This window comes from Spinacia oleracea, chromosome 5, assembly GCF_020520425.1.
Source record: "Spinacia oleracea cultivar Varoflay chromosome 5, BTI_SOV_V1, whole genome shotgun sequence".
Lineage (NCBI taxonomy): Eukaryota > Viridiplantae > Streptophyta > Magnoliopsida > Caryophyllales > Amaranthaceae > Spinacia > Spinacia oleracea.
In genome coordinates, this window is record NC_079491.1 from 8735438 (window position 1) to 8756528 (window position 21091).

The following is a 21091-nucleotide window of genomic DNA, read 5'->3' on the forward strand; positions in this document are numbered from 1 at the left end:
ACATTTTTTCCTTTGTCCCAAGAGTAGACGAGAAGGTCTGCAGGTCGAAGATCTTTCCCTTCATCAGACAGAAACCCCAAAGGCACCTCCTTCTGCACAACAACCCCAGCCTGCGAACAAATATCCCCTAACACATCTCGAACCAAGTTATGGCGGAATTTCAGGCCAACATCATTACCACAATGCACTGCGTGATCCCCGAAACGATCTATGATTTTGGAAGAGCAACAAGGACAAGTAAAGTCAGGAGGAATTAAAGAAACATAGGAATCGCAAGGCAATAGCACAAAACACACCTGAATTGTCTTGGGTGCATCGTCTGCCCTAACCCCTCAATTGGGAGTGCTCTCAAGAAGTCTAAGGAGTGTGCCGCTCGGTTGCTAATGAGTATAGCCTTTTCTCTGGAACTCGGGTTGTGCTGTCCCATCATCTTCTTCTCTACCACATCAAAGTACATTGTAGCCAACTTTTTCATAAACGGGGGGCTGGTACCACACGGCAGAGATCGAGAGGATCAAAATGACACAAATCCCGAAAGCTATTTAAAGTTAAATCACAAGCAAGGCCCAAAACAGAGTCACCACCATGCCCAAGCAGTGCGCCTGTTCTGGAGATCAAGAGACTGGAGACGCGAGGCAACAAACGCATATACAGAAGAAGCCTGCGCGGTGTAGACCCCGAAACCACCAAACCGAAAAGGTAGAGTGCCACAACGCCACTGCCAATCTCCAAAGCCAGCACCACCATCCACAGTAATATCTTGAAGAACCTTCCTTAAGGCGAGATCAAAGGAAATAGGAGCAGACCCGAGCATATGCGGCGGACAAGTCCGTAAAGAGAAGTACAAACGACTAACACCCACACAACTCCGCAAAAGAAGCAGCTCCGATTGAGGATCATTAAGCCCAGCCACGACCTCCATCAAACCCACAGTCCTAGCGACCCTGTCCTCTATCAAGCGGCTGCAAAAGTCAGCATCCAAGCTAATAGGCCCACCCAGAAGCTTGACTCCATCCCTGGGGCGGGCAATACTAGGAGGAAAAAGTGTGGAATCGTAGCTCCTCGGATCAGGAGTAGGCCAAAAGATTTCCGTTTTCTCAACATTTAAATGCAACCCCATTGTCGGACCCTCAGTAGTGATCACCTGCAAAGCCGAGGAAACCAAAGTAGTGTCCCCAATAATGGTACCGTCGTCGAGGTACCAAGCCATGAAATCAAGATTGCATTTTTCGTGGATCAGATGGACAAGTGGATGCAAGGTGAGCGCAAACAACAAAGGCCCCAAAGGATCACCCTGCTGAACCCCCTGGGAAGATAACAAGATAGAACCCTCATAATACAACCTAGCAGGCCGTGCATAACAGAATTCAACCCAAGGAGCGAGCGAAGGACACCGACGTCGGACTTCTCTAAGCATAGTACTACGATCTATCATGTTAAAGGCATTGCTAAAATCAACCAGAAGCATAGACATGCCGCTCACATCCCCCTTGGCCTCGACCAACCTGTTACGATCTATCATAATATTATTATTATTATTATTATTATTATTATTATTATTGTTTAATACTACTTTAATTTTAAACCCGTGCGATTCAAAAATTTATATTAAATATTTTACTTTATTAATATTAAATAAGATGACAAATTTGTTTTAGTTTTTTTAGTTTTTTTTTAATATATTGTTAGATAAGTGTGTAGAATGGTTGTTAATTTATCATCCTTTGTGGAAGTTGGTTAATTTATTATGACACAAACTCTAGCCTTTTGACCTTAATGTCTATGTTAATTATTATTATTATTATTATTATTATTATTATTATTATTATTATTATTATTATTATTATTATTATTTCTTGTCTTTTAAGCTGCTAATGTGGTAGTAATGCGAATGTATATAAGAAAATTAACTGAATAAATGCATATTCCCTCTGTCCCAGGTTACTTATACCATTTTGACTTTTTATACAATTTACTTTGACCAATTTTTTGCTAGCAACACATAATAAATTTATTATGTAATATGTTGTTGCCTTATCATATACTACCTCCGTTTCTGAAATTTCTTTACGCTTTGGAAAATATGTCTAAAGTATGAAAAGTTTGACCGTAAATTCTCACTATCATATACATCAAAACATTATATGTAAGATCTTGTTAGATTGGTCTCCGTATGTAGTTTAAGAATATCAAATTTTTATAATTTTTTCACATACGAAATTGGATATATTTGTAGTTAAATATTGCATTGGAGTCCATGCAAATAGTAACTGTAAAGAACTTTATGAAACGGAGGTAGTATATATTTTTAAAATATACTTTCCCCGTTTCAAAAAAGTTGCAACACTTTGATTAGGACGTTTGCCAAGACGTAACTTTGACCATAAATATCTCTAATTCTTCTTCTTTCTGAATCTTAAAATTTAATATTATGAAAATACACAATTAAATCTATATATCCACCAATATTTTACTTATAACATTCACTTTTTGTAAATTAGTAAAAATACATGGTCAAAGTTAGTACATGAATAGTGACAAAACTAAAAAAGTTGCAATTTTTACGAAACCGGGGAAGTATAAACTTTTTATATTTTTTGCTAATAGGTACTACCTCCATTTCATTAAGATATTTACGGTTACTATTTACACAAATATTAAAAAAAAATGAAAAAGTTAGTTGAATATAATAAAATATGGATAAAGAAAGAGAAATGGGTAAAAAGATGTGCGAGTGTAAGAGAAAAATGAATAAACTGAGTGAAAATTATAATTTTGTGGAGGTAAAAAGAATAAGATAGTGATCTTTGTACCAAAAAATAGTTCGAATAAAACAAAATGTAAAGAATATTATGAAACAAACTAAACAGAAAACTATAAACATCATTTTAAAATGAGGTAATATATAAAGATATTGAGGATCAAAGTTGTACATAGACAAACGGATCCAATCAAATTACATGGTGCAAGTAATTTGAGACAGAGCGAGTACTACACTCATAAACAATAATATATACAATTATACACATTGTGCGGTAGCAAAATAGAAAGGCCAAAACTTCAAATGAAGTTATGTACGTTCTTGAATTTACATTGGTCCCGTCAAAAAAAAAGAATTTACATTTACATTGGTAATAAATAACATACCTCTAGGTTCTTTTGTTGAATAACTACAAAAACAACATGATAAATTATTAGCATAATACTCTCTCTGTCCCAGAATACTCGCACCGGTTGAAGTCGATATGCTTGTCAATGCACAACTTTGACCACCAATATCTTTAACTACATATTATAAAAACTTATAAAATATTAATATTTTGAAAATATATGTTAAGATGAAGTCAACAATATATTATATGCTAACTTTTGTTTTCATATACTAGAAATAAAATAGGGTCATAGTGAATTATGTGAATAGTGTAAAAAGTCAAACCAGTGCGTGTATTCCGGGACGAAGGGAGTAATGATTTACGTAGTACGTACGTAGTAGTACATAAAATGTAACCAAGTACGTAGAAATGCTTAGTAAATAAAATTTGTATGATCAACGAAGTTACGACTTTGCTGGTTCAAACTACAATCAATGACAAAGTAAACAAATATAGTACGACGTAACTACATACTACTCCCTCCGTCCTTAATACTCGCACCGGTCAAATCAGTGCGGAGTTGAAGACATTTAAATTGACTTATTAACTTAATGGGTGTTAGTTGATAGTGGGGTGTTTTTTAATATAGTTGGTGGGAAATTGGTAAGAGGTGGAGAGTGGTGAGTGGGGGTGTGAATTTTTAAATGATTTTTTGTAGGGAATAGGGGTGTAGCCGTGTAGGTGGGGTTAGTAAGTAAGTGTGAGAAATAATATAATATGGTATAAATTTCCATTTATAGAAGCGGTGCAAGCATTAAGGGACGGCCCAAAAAGGAAAGCGGTGCGAGTATTAAGGGATGGAGGGAGTATAATTGATGTACGTTTCAGCTTTGGTTATCGGATGGTTTATGGTTAATTGTTTGTGAATTTCTTTATATTATGTTTATTTATGTTATGCCAATATATACCCGTTTTTATGTATTCCTTGCAACTAACATGAATATAATTTTGTCCAATTTTACATTACCTAGACATAAATAAATTGAATGAAATTTTTATGTCCATGTGTGCCAACATTGAATCAAAATAAGTTTAATTTTTAAACTTATAAATATATTATAGTCCGTCAATGGACCCTTTTTTTGGGACAATTTTGCCTCTTTTTCCCCCCTTGTGAGATGTAAAAAAGCTTTACGATGTGACAAGCAAAAATTAACTTTAGCTAATAAAAGTCATTTTAATTTAATATTAGGTGAATTGAACAAGGCATAACTTTACAAGTATCCACCCTTGCATACAATAATCATTTTTCATACAACACCAATGAGGCTTTTACGGAATTAGAGGTCAAGGGCAATATTAACCCCTTAAACTCATTCCCAAACTTCAAACTATGCCATCAATTTTCCACTACTTTTTTCTATTCAAATTTATACAAGACTCTTTCTACTTTTACACTTATCCAGTTATTCACATACTCATTCCAAACTCACTTAAACTCCTCAAAACAATTATAAGTCTAGATGATGCGTCATCATGTCTTTGCTTAATAGAATAATCACATGTCACTTTTTTCATCCTCGTGTAATCCATGTGCATGCTCGCTCTACCAAGAACAAACAAGAGTGTTGAAATGAGTTTGTATTTTCAAGACTTAACGCTATTCTTGTATAGACCTAGCCCACAATAATATTAGTAGGGATCTAAAGCTAATAATTTTCTCTAGAAGCCCCTTTACATTCATATTTACTTTTATTGTTCACATGATGAATGTAATAAATTAAACACCAACTTTCTTAGATTCGACCAATAACCATTTTTTGAATCAAAGTTACCTTTTAAAGTGAAACTTGACTTAAAATCACATTATTCAAGCACAACTTGCACTAACAACAAAAATTTGGCACCTTTTTTTTTTTACCCTAATAAACATGCCAAAATAAATTAGAAGCAAGTTGTTGGCTTTCTTCTTTAGGACGGTCCATAATAAATATAGTGTGGACCAATAAATTATTCCCTCCGTATTTTATTCAGTGATACAATTTACTTATCAGGTCAATTTTAATAAGTATTTCACTTTTTATTTTTGGCATGCCATGATCTCCACTCCCAACTATGTTAATCTTTCTCTCTCTTTTATTGGGCAACACTTACTCACATCTCTTTTTTTACTACAATAAATAATTCACTTACAATCAATTTCTTACAATAAATAATACTCTAACTTACTACCTCACTTCCATCTTGTTTTAATACAATCAACTCACCCTCCTAAACCCTCTGATCAAAGTGTATTACTTAATAAGATACGGAGGGAGTATTGTACAAGACCATTAAAATCTTACACCAAGACTCCTTCAAAGACTTGGGATAAACACACCGTAAGAATGATGGCTTGTGTAATAGATCTCGGTTTCGAATATCTCCCTCAAAACAAAAACAAAAAAACCTATAAAAAAATATTCAGCTGTTAAATTTGAATCAAAATAAACCTGACAGACTTTTAAAATTAAAATTCAAAAGCAAGGCGCGGCCGTCACCCGTTGCTCACTCACTTCACTCTCCCTTGTCTTCATCAAATCAAAACTGCAGTTCCATTCAAATTCAATTCCCTTCATTTTCTTCAAAAACAATGGATTCTAAAGAAACTTGTCGAAACGAACTCCGACTTGCAATTCGTCAACTCACCAATCGCGGCCTCTATTCCGCTTCCAGATGGTCAGTCTTCTCTCTAATTTTGTCACCTAAATTCAATAATACTTCTATGCATCTTTGTGGTGAATTTTCTGGGGTTAAGATCTTCATAGGTTCTTACTAATTCAGTGCAAGATTTAATTTTTGGAACAATTTGATTATTGCTAAGTAGTTTTGGTATTTTTCGATTTATTGGGCATGGCGTAAATTTCATAGATCTTATCTCTAATTTCAATATTCTTGCTATTTGATTGCTTGAAAATTGGTGAATTGACTGTTCTTGATTATTCCTGTTGATTTTGTTGTGTAATTTCATGTGGGGTTGGTGAAACTGTGAATTAGTCTTCTCCGTTTGGTTTTGCTCACCAACTGTTTGATGAAATTCCTCTAAAAGGGCTCCTAGCTCTTGTATTTTCTGTCTACATTTGCTTGCATGATCAAATTCAATAAAAAGGAACTAAATTTGGTGATAATGTGGAACTGGGATTATGATTTCCAGGGCAGCTGAACAGTTGATAGGTATTGAGCAAGACCCGGCAAAGTTTACACCGTCTCATACTCGATTTCAACGAGGTAGCTCTAGTATTCGCCGTAGATTTAGAACCAATGACCCGACTTCGACGCCTAGTCCCAGTGTTTCTTTTGCCTCTACACCAATGCCAGAGGAGGATGATGATATTGTGGACAGTGATTTTTACCTTTTGGCTAAGTCATACTTCGATTGTAAGGAGTATAGGAGAGCTGCCCATGTACTTCGAGACCAGGCTGGACGGAAATCTTTGTTCTTGCGATGTTACTCCTTATATTTGGTATGCTTTGCTCCCAGACTTTTAGCTTAATGTTTTCTGTTAGTATAAGCTGCTGAACAAGTATAAAATTGATTTTGGTTTATGAACTTCACTTTTGGGGTTATCATTTCTTTAGTCCTTGGTTGCGAGCTTGTGACTTGGGAGTAGTTGTGTAGCAGGTTGGATACAGGTGTTCAAGTGTCATATCCTTGCTCTAGTATAGTGGTATCTTTAATTCTTTATCCAATATAGTCATTTGAGAAACCTAGAACACTCGAAGTTATCAGCCTATCAGGCACAAATTGCAGTGAAAATATCAGGCATTAAATTAGAGACCTTGCTTTCTCAACTTTGTATGTGTATAGTGTCGTACCAAAGCAAGTATGAGATGAGATATGTAAACAGCCACTTTCCTTTCCTTAAAGTACTAGAAGAGCATTGAGCTGCTGGGACCCTAGTGATTTACAGTATATAATAGGAGTAGGTGACATCTACCCAAATAATGGAATATGTAGATTGTCTTCTTTTTTGCCCATGAAGTCGGATACAAACGGCAGAATATACGGAGTAGAAGAGTAGAGTGTGTAGACCATTTGTGAATCCTTGGTATTAAGAGTGTGATGTTGAAGCTTTAGATTAAACATGTCATCATTCAGGGATGCCATGTTAAGAGCACTGATAGGCATCAGTCTCTATGTTTACGTAGGCAGGATAAATTATGGATTAACGCCTTTCTACATGACATCTATGTCCATTTTCAACGAAGTTGCAAGGATCAATACTCTAAAACCTTTTCTTTCGGTTGCAAGGGAATGAATAACCACAGTGGGCAAAGCTACTGGAGACTCTTAAAATTCACCGGAGTACTGGAATAGTAATTTCCCTGCCATCTCAATTATGTTAGCAAACCTGAGAATGAGTGAAAAAAGTGTCCACTTTGCGATCCACCAATTTGAGTTTGCACTTGCAAGGCTGCAACCAATATTGTATCTTGGACTGATGCTGGACCCGTTGAATAATTTACCACGAAAAGATACATATCTTGTTATTCTTGTGTTCTAAATACTCGAGTATAGTCTATCAGAGCAGGACCATGATGTGAGAAATATCATACTTCGATCCTAGGTTTAGATTACACGGACAAACAAGTATGCCAGTATAATTATGTCCCGTCTCCTGTGGGAAGAAGTTGGATTCTGTCAGTCTGTGTTTGTTATATAATTGCTTTCTGTATTTTGTCTATGATCATCTCACAATTATTATATTGCGTTGAAGAAAATGTGTAAATCAAGACTATTTGTTTTCTCAAATTGGCTAATTAGGGATAAAGCTGTGTCTAGATCTTGCAACAGCAAGATGTTTGTATGTTTGTTGTGTTCATCTCAATTCGCTGACTTCCCAATTTCTTCTTAAATATCATGTAAAGGCTGGGGAGAAGCGGAAGGAGGAAGAGATAATAGAGCTGGACGGGCCTTTAGGGAAAAGTAATGTTGTAAATCGTGAATTGGTTTCTCTTGAAAGGGAACTATCCATGCTGCGAAAAAGAGGTGTTCTGGATCCATTTGGGCTGTACTTGTATGGTCTAGTGCTAAAAGACAAGGGAAATGAGAATCTTGCTCGCGCTATCCTAGTGGAGTCTGTAAATAGCTATCCATGGAATTGGAATGCATGGTCGGCATTGCAAACACTGTGCACCACGGTTGACATGTTGAACAGTCTTAATCTCAATAACCATTGGATGAAAGACTTCTTTCTTGCTAAAGCTTATGAAGAACTTAGGATGCACAAGGAATCCTTGGATAAGTATGAGCAGCTCCAGAAAACTTTTTCGTTTAGCAGCTACATACAGTCCCGGATGGCTAATGTGCAATATCATTTAAGAGAATTTGACCAAGTAGAACTCATCTTTGAGGAATTATTAAGAAATGATCCATACCGAATTGAAGACATGGACATGTATTCTAACGTGCTGTATGCAAAGGAAGCATTCTCTGCTCTTAGTTATCTAGCCCACAATGTATTCCTGACTGACAAATATAGACCTCAATCATGTTGCATCATTGGTAATTATTACAGTTCTAAAGGCCAACATGAGAAATCAGTTTTGTATTTCAGGAGGGCTCTCAAGTTAGACAAAAACTATTTATCTGCCTGGACTCTAATGGGCCATGAGTATGTTGAGATGCAGAACACAGCAGCTGCAGTGGATGCATATCGTAGGGCTGTTGACATAAATCCGTGTGATTACAGAGCATGGTATGGTTTAGGGCAAGCATATGAAATGATGGTAATGCCTCATTATGCTCTGTATTACTTCAAAAAATCAGTGTTCTTGCAGCCAAATGATCCGAGGTTGTGGATTGCAATGGCTCATTGTTATGAGAGTGACCATCTTCGTATGTTTGAGGAGGCAATAAAGTGTTATAAACGAGCCGCGAATCGACAAGACACCGAGGCGATTGCTATTAACAGACTGGCAAAATTATATGATCAGCTAGGGCATCATGCAGAGGCTGCATTTTACTACAAGAAAGATTTAGACAGAATGGAGGCAGACGAAAGGGAAGGACCAAACTTGATTGATGCTTTGATGTTTCTTGCTAAATATTATAGAGCCCAGAAAAGGTTTGAAGAAGCAGAGATCTATTGCACCCGGTTGTTGGATTACACCGGACCTGTGAGTTATCCTAACATTTAAATCCTCTCATTTTCCAATGATTGTTAAATTCTTAAATTAGATCTATAATGTTGATCATGTTTTTGTTCCCTAATGTTGCAGGAAAAAGAAACAGCAAAGGGTCTACTTAGATCTATGAAAATGGCGCAATCTGGTATCCCACCCATGGATGTCGAGCATTTTCCACCATATGACCCTCATTCCTGAATGCTGATTGCAGATATATTTTTGTATCATGGCAAAGCTTCTTTTGCTGTACACATCATTCTGTATATGCATTTAGTAATTTTATTCATGGTAGATGGAATCTTACAATTGAGTTTTGTAATTTGTAGCCGTTAGGAATCTTTTCAAGAACATAATCGAAAGTAGTTTTAGGATCTATACATTATTATTTGAACAGCTTGATTCTGATAATTTCGTGTTCCTCCCAAGAGGCTGAGGATCAAACTTAGTTTTGGGTAACTTTTAACCTGTTCTGGTTAACTTTGTACATTACAAAGTTATGATTGTGCGTGTAACTAGTTAGAATTCCTCCCAAGGCTTAGCCAAGAGATTAGAATTTTCTAATTAAATTGAGTTATGGTTATGTCTCTGAATCTTTTGATAATTTGATGAAAAAACTGGTTTGTTTGTCATTATTTCTGTGGATTTCAGTTAACTGACATGGATCATCAAGCTTCCAAGTCTCAATCTTTCACAGATGATCTCCTGTTGGAAATTTTCTGCAGACTACCATCCTGTGAATCAGTCACCCTGCGCAAATGTGTGTGCAGGCAGTGGTTCAATGTAATATCTGAACCTGGATTCGCTATGTGATTTATTGCTCGTAAAATTAATGATCAGTTGTCCAAGAATTGCGATTAGGGGTGAGAAAAATGAAGAGGAAACTCCATGAAGCAGTTCACCTCCAACAAGACAGTCAGAAATCAGAATACCTAGTTTTAGCTCCCTGCATCATCTAGTAAAAAAAACTGCCTAAGCAAATTGCTAAATGTAAATTGCTACAGAGAACAGTTGAAAGCAGTTTGTAGCATTGACAATCTTCAGCAACATTATGGTGTTTCGTTCCCCTGGTAGCTGTCACCATCACCACTCCCGCAAATTACCTAGTTTGAGCAGTCATGTCCACCGCGAGGCTAATCCAGCGGCGATAGTGTCAATAATTGTACCTTTTCTTGCCCAAATTCCAACTCTGTTATTAAGTTGAATTCAGGACTTCATGATCTTATATTCTTTAGTAGTACGTATTATGTATAAAACTGCAAGTTTTCGTTTATGTTGGTTAGTCTTGGTCATCTTGATCCCGACCTGCTAGCCCAGCCAAAATAAACGACGGGTTTTGTGCTGACTTTTAAGCCCGTTTCCGGCACGACCCATTTTTTGTTTACAGGCAACTCAAAACTGAAATTTTGGTTATAAAATTAGCCATGCGTGAAGTTTGGCCTGATTAGTGGGTACGGGCACTAAAAATGACCCGAAATTTGACTCGACCCGAGATAATGGGCTGAATTTTTAAGCCATGTGTACGGCCCGCCTTTTGATCAGTTCTAAGTTACTTGGTGCAATTGTGCAAAGGATGGAAACATGCTAAGGTTGCTACAATGTGGATTTTTTCAATTATTGTCCAGTATAGAGAAAAAAGAAACCAAAACAAACAGCAAGTGAGTTTAAATTCCAACTTGATTGGATACAATGGAGAAAAGTTTGTTTATCAAATCATGGGGTAACGCTGTAGTCTAATGATCACATATTACAACAGAAAAAAACGGGACTGAACTCTGAAGGCAGCTTAGCTAGCTTTCAAGAATCAGATCAGCTACGATGATTTTGGATCTGCGAAAAAGCTGTTGATAGAAGGCATGATCTCCGGTGTCTTGTTACGAACATATTTCCTGAGGAAATGCTCAGTGTATTTCTCCCCCTCTGAAAAATTATCCAGAACTCCAGCTGCTCTGTTCTCCTTGCTAACTCTGGTTTAACCAAAACAACATCAGCAAAACTGTTACACTACGATCAATTAACAAGAAAATAAAAACGTAGGAATGAATAATATAAAAAGTACCTGACTTCAGGGTTGATGCAGATGTTACGGACGAGCTGAAAACCACAGATACCAACAGCAACTCCAACTGCAGCAAACAGAGGATAAACCTCTGGTTTCAACCACCGATTCACAGAGCCCATTTCCGGGGTTGGAGAATGGCCGCCGATCGGACTAAGTTAAATGCAGGTGATTGTATGAGAGAGAGAATGCAGAGATGGAGTAATACAGTTGAGGGGGGATGAATTTGTAGAGGGAAAGAATACAGTTGGTGCTAAACTGTCAGTCAGAATTTACCAATTTCCGATTTTCGAGGCGGCAAGGATTCTCCCAATCAGTGAGTTACAAGTAAGGAAAAGTAGTTGTACCAGAGCCGCTCATTGGTTGCTACTTGCTACCAAAACATGGGGCGGGCAACTTGCGTTTGAATCCACACGCAAAGCAAAGCAAAGCGCCGCCCATGCCTGAACTTTCCATGAAGATTAAGATAACACATGTATTATGTAGGGTATTTTTGTAAAGTATCACATGGTTAAGTAAATAAAGTGGAACAAATACGGACAATGTGACAACTAAATCTGAAAGGAGGGATAATTGATAATCTTATCAAGGTGCATCAATTAACTTAGATCTCATCACAAGGTGAGTCGGGCACGGGTGGGACCAAAATTTCAACCTATGATGTCAGGACGGGCCAAGTCAATTTTAAATAAAATTTTAGTTTTTCATTGCCTAAAACCACCCAAAAAGTTTTTAAATCATAAGCGCCGGAAAAATGGGACTAAAAAATCTGCCCCAGACCCGGTATTTATCGGGCCGGGCCTCACGGGCATGTCTCAAAATGATTAGGTCTAAATTAACTTCAAGCACACGCAACCAAGAGTGTGCCCCTAGTTTCAGCCAACTACAAAAACATGATACCTTTGCATGCACATTGCTGAAGATGTCAGAATGAATTTGTAAAAGACTAAAACGTAAGCACCATAAATAGCCATATTAGAATGGGTTACTCTCCTATATGATTACCCAATGTCAGAGAGATGAACGCGTCTTGTAAAAGAGAGAGAAAGAGAGAAAGAAAATGACTGGAATTTACCATTAACCAGCTCCTCAAAAGATCAGATGGTATTAACATAACATAGCAGTAAAAATATAACCCATTTCAGAAATCGACTTTACAGTAAAGAATTGACATGTTGAACATTAGCCAATCTGATAGCAAATGATATGTAATCCTCCATAGCAGCACTGAATCAACATCTATATGTGTTCCGCGAAATGTTCCTCAGAGACAGTTTAACAAAAGCTTTTGAGGTAATTGCCGGAAATCATCCAACATTTCTGCGAGCGCGATCTCGCCAAGAACCTTGTTGCTTTGAAAGTACCTGTATGTGATTACAGAATTCATGTTTTTTTCGCCAAAATATCACTTTTCTTTGAATAAAACAACTAGAAAGTGGTTTGACTTGGGAAACCTACCTTCTCATTTATGAGACCGCTAGCTGGGTTGTCATCTTTAATCTCTTCGTTTTCATTCTCACTCCCTCTCTCTTCTCCACTTTCCGCTGCATACGATGGACCGGAAGCTGGGACTCCAAACATGGCCTCATCATGAGCATCCTTGATTTTATCCTCACTTTTTGCCTTCAATGTGACAAGAAATACAGAGGCGACAATACTTTAAATAAAAGTTGGGTTCATCTTCAGATTCAAGATTTTACTGACAAAAAACAACAGAAATATGACCACAATTCAAACATACCTCCAAAGATCTGAACCGGAAGGTTTTACCAATATTCTTGACCAGTGCCACATCATCATCAGCAGCTACAGGCAGGAAACAAATACACTCTTAGACTTAACAAACACAACTTCACATCAAATATATGATAGCACATAACAGGAAGACGAGGATATCATTCCCGCGGAACCTCCTATATGCACAACAAATAATAAGCTCAGAAAACATGTGTTTTACAAGAATAAATTATCCATACAGAGAACGCAAGACAGTAACTATTATATATCAATTTCAATCCTTGGAGCCTGCCTCTGATGCAGAACCAACATCCTTTGTCACTACATCGAGTCCCTGAATTTTGGACGATCAAAGAGTATACATTTACCTTCAATTTCCTCATCATCTACAGGGGCATCTTTGTTAAATTCAAACCGCTCCCATTGTGAACTAGTACCCATCTTAGTATCCTTCTCAGCTGCAGGAAAAATAAAGAAACACAAATCAAATTCTTGTATTCAACTGCAAGCAACTTAGAGACTCAAACAATATGAGGAGATAGCTCAGACCCCTAAGCTATAACTACAAACATTATACCACATACACGATGTTTATAACAATAATTTGATCTCGTTACTAATATTTTCCAAGTCTATCTTTTCCCTACAACTCCAAAACTTTCCTATCCCCTTTTAGCCTTCGAGGCTAGAGGTAAGGTAAACAAGATTAGCATTCAAGACCTGCATGAGTCTTATCCAAGTGTAATCCAAATGTAAGGGTTCAAAATCTCAAGAATGCTTGGGCATCATGGAATTTGGAGTATCAAACTTTATCTTTTGGATAAAACAGATGGTTGTGGAGTCGTGGACCCAATGCTGGGATAAACAAGGGCGCACCAAGGAGTGAGCTATCCGACTTTCAATAGGGTCCGGGAACCCATTAAACCATCATTTCAGATATATGATCTATAATTCTATATGGCCTCAGGGTAAAAAGGATTTTCGATGAACACAAAAGTCAAGGATCAAGGTCTGAGCTTGGATTTCCCAGCCAAAACTGCTTATCAGGATAGGATATGGAAAACAAGGTAGTACTTATGGCCAAGGCCAGGTCTGGAGAAATGCAGATTTATCTTGGTAATCAAGATTCAATACAACTATGTGGCTGACAGACATTCATTACATCTCTTGGCCATTTAATGTCCCAGAACACATGACTTATTACTTATTAGCTTTAGGCTAACAAAACATGTCAATTGCAAATATCTATTGTAGTAAATAATGAACTGGACATTATCCTTCTAGAAAAGAATAGATAGTCTACTCTCGATGCATCTTATAGATCAAGTCCAACAAAACAGTGAAATGTGATCACCCAATATCTGTACTGAGATTATGCAAAATTGAAGTTTCTCCAATGTCAAGATACCAATCTCACTCAAATCATGTAGCAATGCTTTGCTAAGAAAATGAACATGAAATGAGTTTCACAAAGAGCACTACAATTCAAAAAGCAGCTAAGTTGTACCATACAGGGATATGAATCAAAATACAACACCCCAACAGACGCATCCAATCCACTTCACCAAAATGGATAGATGTGAAAAATCTTAAATGGATGCCAAAAGAATATTGATTAGATGATCATTATTATGGTTGAATGGGAAACAATTTCATCATGCATTAACCAGACAGGTATTTGTTTCATGTACGACATTCCTTGCAGCTGAACTCTATAAAACATACCTAAAAGGGGCGAGGAATTGTGTTAAGGGCTGAAGTAATAATCCCTCCTACTGTCCTACAAACTGCCCTCTTTTCTAATTTGGGCTGTCTCTTAATTTAATCCTTTAGGTACAGATATGCATCATCCTGAAGATAAAGAAATACATATCTATCACTAAACCAAGGTCCCACAGCGGACCACATGAGGAATCGGGACCGATCTTCATCAATTCTTCTCTCCCTGTGATTTGTGCAGTCTCTCATCATCCACACGGATGCTGTTGGTTTTCCCACCCAAAGAGACAGTAAAAAAAAGCTAAACCCAGGTTGCAATCCCACCATACTAATTCTAGGGGGATTTATTACTTACTACTTGGGTGAATTTGATGTGATGTCATAGAAAAGAAGAGTCCAACAAGACGGGGGGGGGGGGGGGGGGGGGGGAGGTACAGAAGCTTTCATCAGCATAGAGACCATCGACAAAGGAAAAAAAACCCTTCCTAGATGTCAACTGAAATTGGACTGGATATCTTGCAAGGTTCACTGACAGGTCTTATTCTCAAAAGTGCAATTGCAGCGACAAAGGATAAGAGCAAGAAGGTGAATTTTCATCTTTTGATAAAGAAAAAATCGACTGTTGGTGGTCCTGTTTTTCTTTATATCGATTTGAAAGTTCTAACTAAATATACAGCACACTGTATACAGACACAGCCAACGTTCCGGAGGTCAAAAAAATATTAGGAATGATCTATTAGGAAGAAACATATGAATAGGAAGATATAACGCCATAAGTAACATTCCTTGACATCAAACAATGACAAGTGCCTTAAATAATACAATATGATTACTAACCAACGATAGCTAATAGTAAAATATGTAAAGGCGTATGACATAGACAAAAAAAAAAAAGAGAGAGAATAATTATCAGTGAAGCTTAGATTGGTACATTAGTGCATGTGACTACTGTCTCAGAGTCCCTAGGTAATTGACAGTTCATAATTTCTTTTGAAGTGTAGGAGGAGACAAAATCAACTCTCATGCATACTCCTACACCAGCTAATATCAGGCAAGTAAACTAATCCAGACCAAGATTAAGACAACTAACAGAAGTCAGGTAATACCTGTTTGTGAAAGCTGAAGTTTCATCTTAGCTTTGACTCTTTCTGCAGGTGTCTATTACAATCAAGTGAAGAATGAAGTATATCATTCACACTGCTCAATGACATGAAAAAAATTTCCTAAAGATATTAATGCAAAGAGGCAGAAGATACATATAGAAAATAGCAGGAAGACAATGTAAGATTACCCCGGCCCCCATTCCCTGACCATGCTCATTAATGAAAGAGCAGGCTTACTTATCAGAGATGTTTCAGGAAGACAATTGGCGCTTTAACCCTTTATAAAATCTGATTTATCAAGAAATCTCATGATCTCATCTCGCAGATGTCAAATGGATTGCTCTAGTGCAATCATCCATCAAACAAATAGAACTCATCATTTGACCTAATTCCTGAGAAACCTAATACGTTTGCTTAGTTAATTTCATCCACCATATACCAAAAGTACTGAAGGCTACAGAATGAGGAAGTAACATCATGTAAAAGGTCAATCAAACAAAAGAAAAATGTCGAGAGTATACACTGATTTAGCAAAACAAAGGACCTTATCCTGCTGGCTTAAGAGAGTGGTGCAACATGGAATATAGATAAGCAAATAACTGATAGTTCCAGTCTTATTCCTTCATAAACAAATCTCTCCATAACCAGGCCAAATCCTAGCAACGACTTATAGACAAGCAGAAAACCAGGACCACGTCAAGCCCTGAAAATAGCAACCTAAATAAGGTGATATATAAAAAGAATAGAGTGGAGAATTCGAAATAGAGCTAGGGCGAGTTCATCCTATAAGCTGATTTCATTGTAGGGGAACTCCGGAAGTGACATGCATTGTCTAGCCGTTCATAAAAAAAGGCTTCTTTTCGTTGGTATGTAGTAAGGTAATTGGCCAAAGAAACTTGTTACAAAATGCATACACATCAGACTCAAAAATGGCAGAATCTTAAGTCTTAAACAATGCCCGCATTGAGCAATAGATAAATTTCCATGGATGTCAAATGAGACAAAGATCAAGGCTTTAGAAGGTTGCAAGGATTCAACTGCAATTAGGTGTGAGGTAGAAACCTACTATGAACAAAAGTCACTCAAGCATATTACTGCTTCATGAAGACCTGAAGAAACTGAATTAATACTTCAGACATCAGTAACAGCTGAGAAAACCCTGATAAATCAATCAACAAGGAAGAAAATTAACTCCCGCATTATGCAAAGTTTATTCAAACCCTAAATGGAGTATCACCTTGAACTCCTTGAAGTTCTCAAATAAAAAGAAAGACAACGAAAAACCCAATTGAGCAAAACAAACAATGCAGTAATATCAAAGATCTTAAGTTCTGAATTCAACAAGAACAAGCAGTATTAATAAGCAAATAAATCAACTAATCATGATCACAAAAGACTAACTAATGCAATGTTTCAATCAAAACTGAAAAATGGCTCTTTAAGTATAATAAACCACTTACCATCTTATTATACCCATCAATTAACATAGCATAATCAACTACACCATTACCCTCTTTCTTCATCACTCTCCCTTCTTTTCCACCACCTTCTCTTCCTTTCTCGGACCGTCTTCGATCCCTCGGCGAAGAACTCCTACTCCTCCTCTTCCTAGACCTTCTTTCATCATCAGAGTAACTTCTCTCCCTACTCCTCCTTCTCCCCCTCCTCTCCCTACTCCGCTCGTTACCCGAACCACGGTGCCGCCTTCCTAGCCTCTCTCGCTCCTCATCATCCCCACCACCACCACCCCTCCTCCTTTCCCTGCTCCTGCTCCTACTTCTACTCCTCCCCCTCCTCCTCTCCCTGCTCCTACTTCTACTCCTCCCCTCCCTCGAATCCTTCTCCCTATCTCTCTCTCTGCTCCTGCTTCTCCTTCTATCCCGGCTAACCCTAACCCTAATTTCCTCACTCGGGGCGTCAATTGAGGTTGTGGGAGCCTTCTTTTTGAGCTTATTTTGGATATTCTCGAGCTGGGTTTTCTTGTCAATGTCGTTTTCCTTTGTGGGGCTTGAAGCTCTGACGAAATTGCTCAGAAATGAGGATGAAGAAGGTAAGGCTGAACCCCTTGATGGTGGGTCGTTGGAGGAGGTGGTGGTTGTTGCGGATGAGGAGAAGCCGAGTCCTTGCTTGAATCGGGCTGCGCCACTTCCTTTCTGAGTTAACTCGTCGTAATACGCCGCTGCTTTCTCTTCCTCCATTGTTGAAATTTCTCTGAAGCTTGAAACTTTTTGAGAGGAAAACAGAAGAAGGGAAAAAAAATAACGGTTTCTTTACTAGCAAATAGGATGGTGCAGGGGTGTGCAGTGCTCTTGGTGCACTGGTGTCCAAACGACATGCAATAAATATAAAACACGGATATCTTGTTGAATCCGGAAAAGAAAAGAACAAATGTTGTTTTTTTTGATAAAAAAAGAACAAACGTTGTTCTTTTGTTAAAATAAAGAACAAACGTTGTTCTTTTGTTAAAAAAAAGAACAATGACTGCTCTGTCCCTTTTTTTTCGTTCTTTTATTTTTCACTCCGTTTTTCTGGTATATATACCTTCTTTTTTATAATTTTCGAATCAGAATTTGTGAAGAGGAGAGAGAAAAACTATGGAAATGAGAGAGAAACTGTGAAGAGGAGAGAGAAAGTAATGGAAAATTCTCAGATATTGGTTGATTTTTCTACTTCAATATCAAATTCTATTGATTCTTCTTCTTCAAATTTGAATTCCTCTGCTGATAATCCGATTTGTGAAGGTAATTTTTCAATTTTTTAAAACGAATTACTTATTTATGATGATTTTGATTTCCATGTTCATTATTTTCAGCATTTCAATTTATTTTGATTTTTTTGATCATTTCGATTTCCGCATTTCTCAATAACCCTGATTAATGTATTTTGATTCTATATTTTGATAATTTTGATGATTAATGTATCTTGATTATATATTTCTGATGCTTTTGATTTCTGTTCTTTTTTCGATTTTATATGTTCTTTTAGTCTTATCTTTTGTTCTTTTATATATTGGTTCTCATATATGTATTAAGAGATTGTAATAATACAAAATAATTATTGAACATGTTGTTCTTTTTTGCTTTAGCTTGTTGTTCTTTGTTCTTTTTGCTTTAGCTTGTTGTTCTTTTGATATTACACACTTCAGATCAAATTGTTCTTTTACCATTTTTGTTGTTCTTTTATTTTGTTTGTTGTTCTTTTTTCACATGGTTAAAATAAGTGTTCTACATGATATGTTCTTTTCTGCTATTTTTAATGTTCTTTTTCTTTACTTTATTATGTTCTTTTATGCTCTATTGTTGTTCGTTTTTTTATTGGTAATGTTGTTTTACATGGTTAAAATAAGTGTTCTACGTGATATGTTCTTTTCTGTATTTATAATGTTCTTTTTCTTTATTTATAATGTTCTTGTTCTTTCAGCTGTTTTTGAAGATTTAACATCATTTGTTGCGGGTCAAGTAAAAGCTTCTTTTGCTCTTCAATACTGTACTTTTTGAAAAAAGAACAAACATAAAAGAACATTAAGATTTATATCTAATAAACATAAAAGAACAGAACAACAAAACCCAAAAAAAAAAAAAAACAAGTGTACCGTTCTTATCATGAACGTGGCTTGTATTTCTTCTCCTTCCCCCTCTTTTTTTTTATTTTTTTTTATTTTTCATTTTCTATATATATAATATTTCTCCTATTGGATTCATAACTTCTCATTTTAGAAACACATTCTTGAGAGAGAAAGAGGAGAGCTTTTAGTTTCTCCCAACAAAAGAGAGATTTTATGAGAGAGAAAGTTCAAAACAAATTTTCTCCTCCTTCTTTCTCTGAAATGTGATTTTAAAATTTCGCTATTTTTTGAATTTTTTTATTCATTCAAAGAGGTTTATGTTGTTGATGAAGGTGCATCGGATGATTAAGGTAAATTTCCTCGTTCTTAATTCTATGTTCTTTTTAAATTTTAATGTTCTTTTCTTATAACTTTCTATTTTCGTGGCATCAAAACAGTGTGTTCTTTTTTAGAATCAGCAATTGTTCTTTTTACATATTTATAGTGTTGTTTTCAGATATCTTTTGATAAATAAAATAACGGAATTAGAACATAAATTGGTTGAAAAAGAACATTTCCAGAACTTAAAAGAACAAGAAAAAATATAGATCTGGTTTTAAAGTTCATCAAAGGTTCGTCGTTTTATTTTTTAATTAGAACATAAATTGGTTGGAAAAGAACATTTCCAGAACTTAAAAGAACAAGAAAAATTATAAATCTGGTTTTAAAGTTCATCAAAGGTTCGTCGTTTTATTTTTTAATTAGAACATACTGTAAATTGGTTGGAAAAGAACATTTCCAGAACTTAAAAGAACAAGAAAAAATATAACTGCTTTTTATATTTGTACTTTTTGTCTGATTTGTCAATATTAGTGTTCTTTTTGTTAGTGTTCTTTTTGTTAATGTTCTTTTTGTTAATGTTCTTTTGTTAATGTTCTTTTTTTTTGCGGTTTTTATTTTTGTTGCGTTTTATTGTTATTTATGTGCGTTTTGGGACAGGTGCACCAAGAGCACCATGCACACCCCTGCACAATCTGAGCGTTGTTCTTTACTAACTGGGGTAGTGGGGTGTTCATTTAATCTGAATTGAATTTTGGTTTTAATTATTGAGTCCTATCCGATATTAATTTTTACCAAATTCAAGAGCGATTTCTTACTATAATACTATAAGACATTAAATTTTTCGAAATGTGTCCAACTTTTTAATAAAAATTACGGAGTATTATGTACAATCCACATAATCAACGAAAATTAATCTTTTCCGTCAAATGAATTGGCGAATTACCAAAGTAGTGTGTATATAAAACTGGAGAAACAAAAGGTCAAATGGCGCACCAGGCAACAAGTATACTCAAAAACTTTGTACTCATCTTCTTGTTGTTACAAACCAAAACTTTATTTCTTAAATTCTTTCGTTATTGGAGGATAAACCTCCTTGTAATTCTCTTTAACTTTTTAATTTTAACGTATCATGCTTGCATAAAAAAAAATAAAAAAAATCCTTCATGGCGTTCTGCCACCCATTCCCTTCCCCATCTCTACAACCACTACTCTTCATCGTGAACCAAAAGTCGGCAACACATTCTTATCCAAGTAGAATTCGATAACTCCGAAACCCAAATTAAAAATCAACATTTTTATCCAATTTTTGTTAATAAATGCAATAAAAGAA

At 36.2% G+C, this 21091-nt stretch overlaps 4 protein-coding genes across 4 annotated transcripts; 1 reads left to right on the forward strand and 3 right to left on the reverse strand.

The window, feature by feature from the left end:
- Positions 1–577: 577 nt before the first annotated feature.
- On the reverse strand, positions 578–1474 carry LOC130461302 (uncharacterized). Its single transcript, XM_056829339.1, has one exon. It carries the CDS (start codon positions 1472–1474, stop codon positions 578–580), a length of 897 nt encoding a protein of 298 aa, XP_056685317.1.
- A 4083-nt stretch (positions 1475–5557) lies between these two features.
- LOC110794491 (anaphase-promoting complex subunit 8) lies at positions 5558–9850 on the forward strand. The gene is made up of 4 exons (XM_021999473.2): positions 5558–5810; positions 6286–6595; positions 8001–9251; positions 9354–9850. The coding sequence occupies exons 1-4, from the start codon at positions 5725–5727 to the stop codon at positions 9456–9458; spliced, it is 1752 nt and encodes a 583-aa protein (XP_021855165.1). The 5' UTR covers positions 5558–5724; the 3' UTR covers positions 9459–9850.
- A 1045-nt stretch (positions 9851–10895) lies between these two features.
- Positions 10896–11713, reverse strand: LOC110794489 (uncharacterized). Its single transcript, XM_021999471.2, has 2 exons — positions 11317–11713; positions 10896–11224 (listed from the first exon to the last, which is right to left on the reverse strand). Exons 1-2 carry the CDS (start codon positions 11436–11438, stop codon positions 11071–11073), a joined length of 276 nt encoding a protein of 91 aa, XP_021855163.1. The 5' UTR covers positions 11439–11713; the 3' UTR covers positions 10896–11070.
- A 655-nt stretch (positions 11714–12368) lies between these two features.
- LOC110794490 (uncharacterized) lies at positions 12369–18148 on the reverse strand. Its single transcript, XM_021999472.2, has 6 exons — positions 17336–18148; positions 15879–15930; positions 13422–13511; positions 13058–13122; positions 12775–12939; positions 12369–12680 (listed from the first exon to the last, which is right to left on the reverse strand). The coding sequence occupies exons 1-6, from the start codon at positions 18071–18073 to the stop codon at positions 12624–12626; spliced, it is 1167 nt and encodes a 388-aa protein (XP_021855164.1). The 5' UTR covers positions 18074–18148; the 3' UTR covers positions 12369–12623.
- Between the last annotated feature and the right edge of the window lie 2943 nt (positions 18149–21091).

Bases quoted from the DNA above. Each gene is read 5' to 3' on its own strand.
- LOC130461302 (XM_056829339.1), bottom strand. From the start codon at position 1,474: ATGTCTATGCTTCTGGTTGATTTTAGCAATGCCTTTAACATGATAGAT.
- LOC110794491 (XM_021999473.2), top strand. From the start codon at position 5,725: ATGGATTCTAAAGAAACTTGTCGAAACGAACTCCGACTTGCAATTCGT. The intron at 5,811-6,285 runs GTCAGTCTTCTC...TATGATTTCCAG, and splicing joins CTCTATTCCGCTTCCAGATG to GGCAGCTGAACAGTTGATAG. The intron at 9,252-9,353 runs GTGAGTTATCCT...CTAATGTTGCAG, and splicing joins TGTTGGATTACACCGGACCT to GAAAAAGAAACAGCAAAGGG.
- LOC110794489 (XM_021999471.2), bottom strand. From the start codon at position 11,438: ATGGGCTCTGTGAATCGGTGGTTGAAACCAGAGGTTTATCCTCTGTTT. The intron at 11,225-11,316 runs GTACTTTTTATA...TGGTTAAACCAG, and splicing joins TGCATCAACCCTGAAGTCAG to AGTTAGCAAGGAGAACAGAG.
- LOC110794490 (XM_021999472.2), bottom strand. From the start codon at position 18,073: ATGGAGGAAGAGAAAGCAGCGGCGTATTACGACGAGTTAACTCAGAAA. The intron at 15,931-17,335 runs GTAAGTGGTTTA...TGATTGTAATAG, and splicing joins TTGATGGGTATAATAAGATG to ACACCTGCAGAAAGAGTCAA. The intron at 12,940-13,057 runs GTATGTTTGAAT...GTCACATTGAAG, and splicing joins TCCGGTTCAGATCTTTGGAG to GCAAAAAGTGAGGATAAAAT.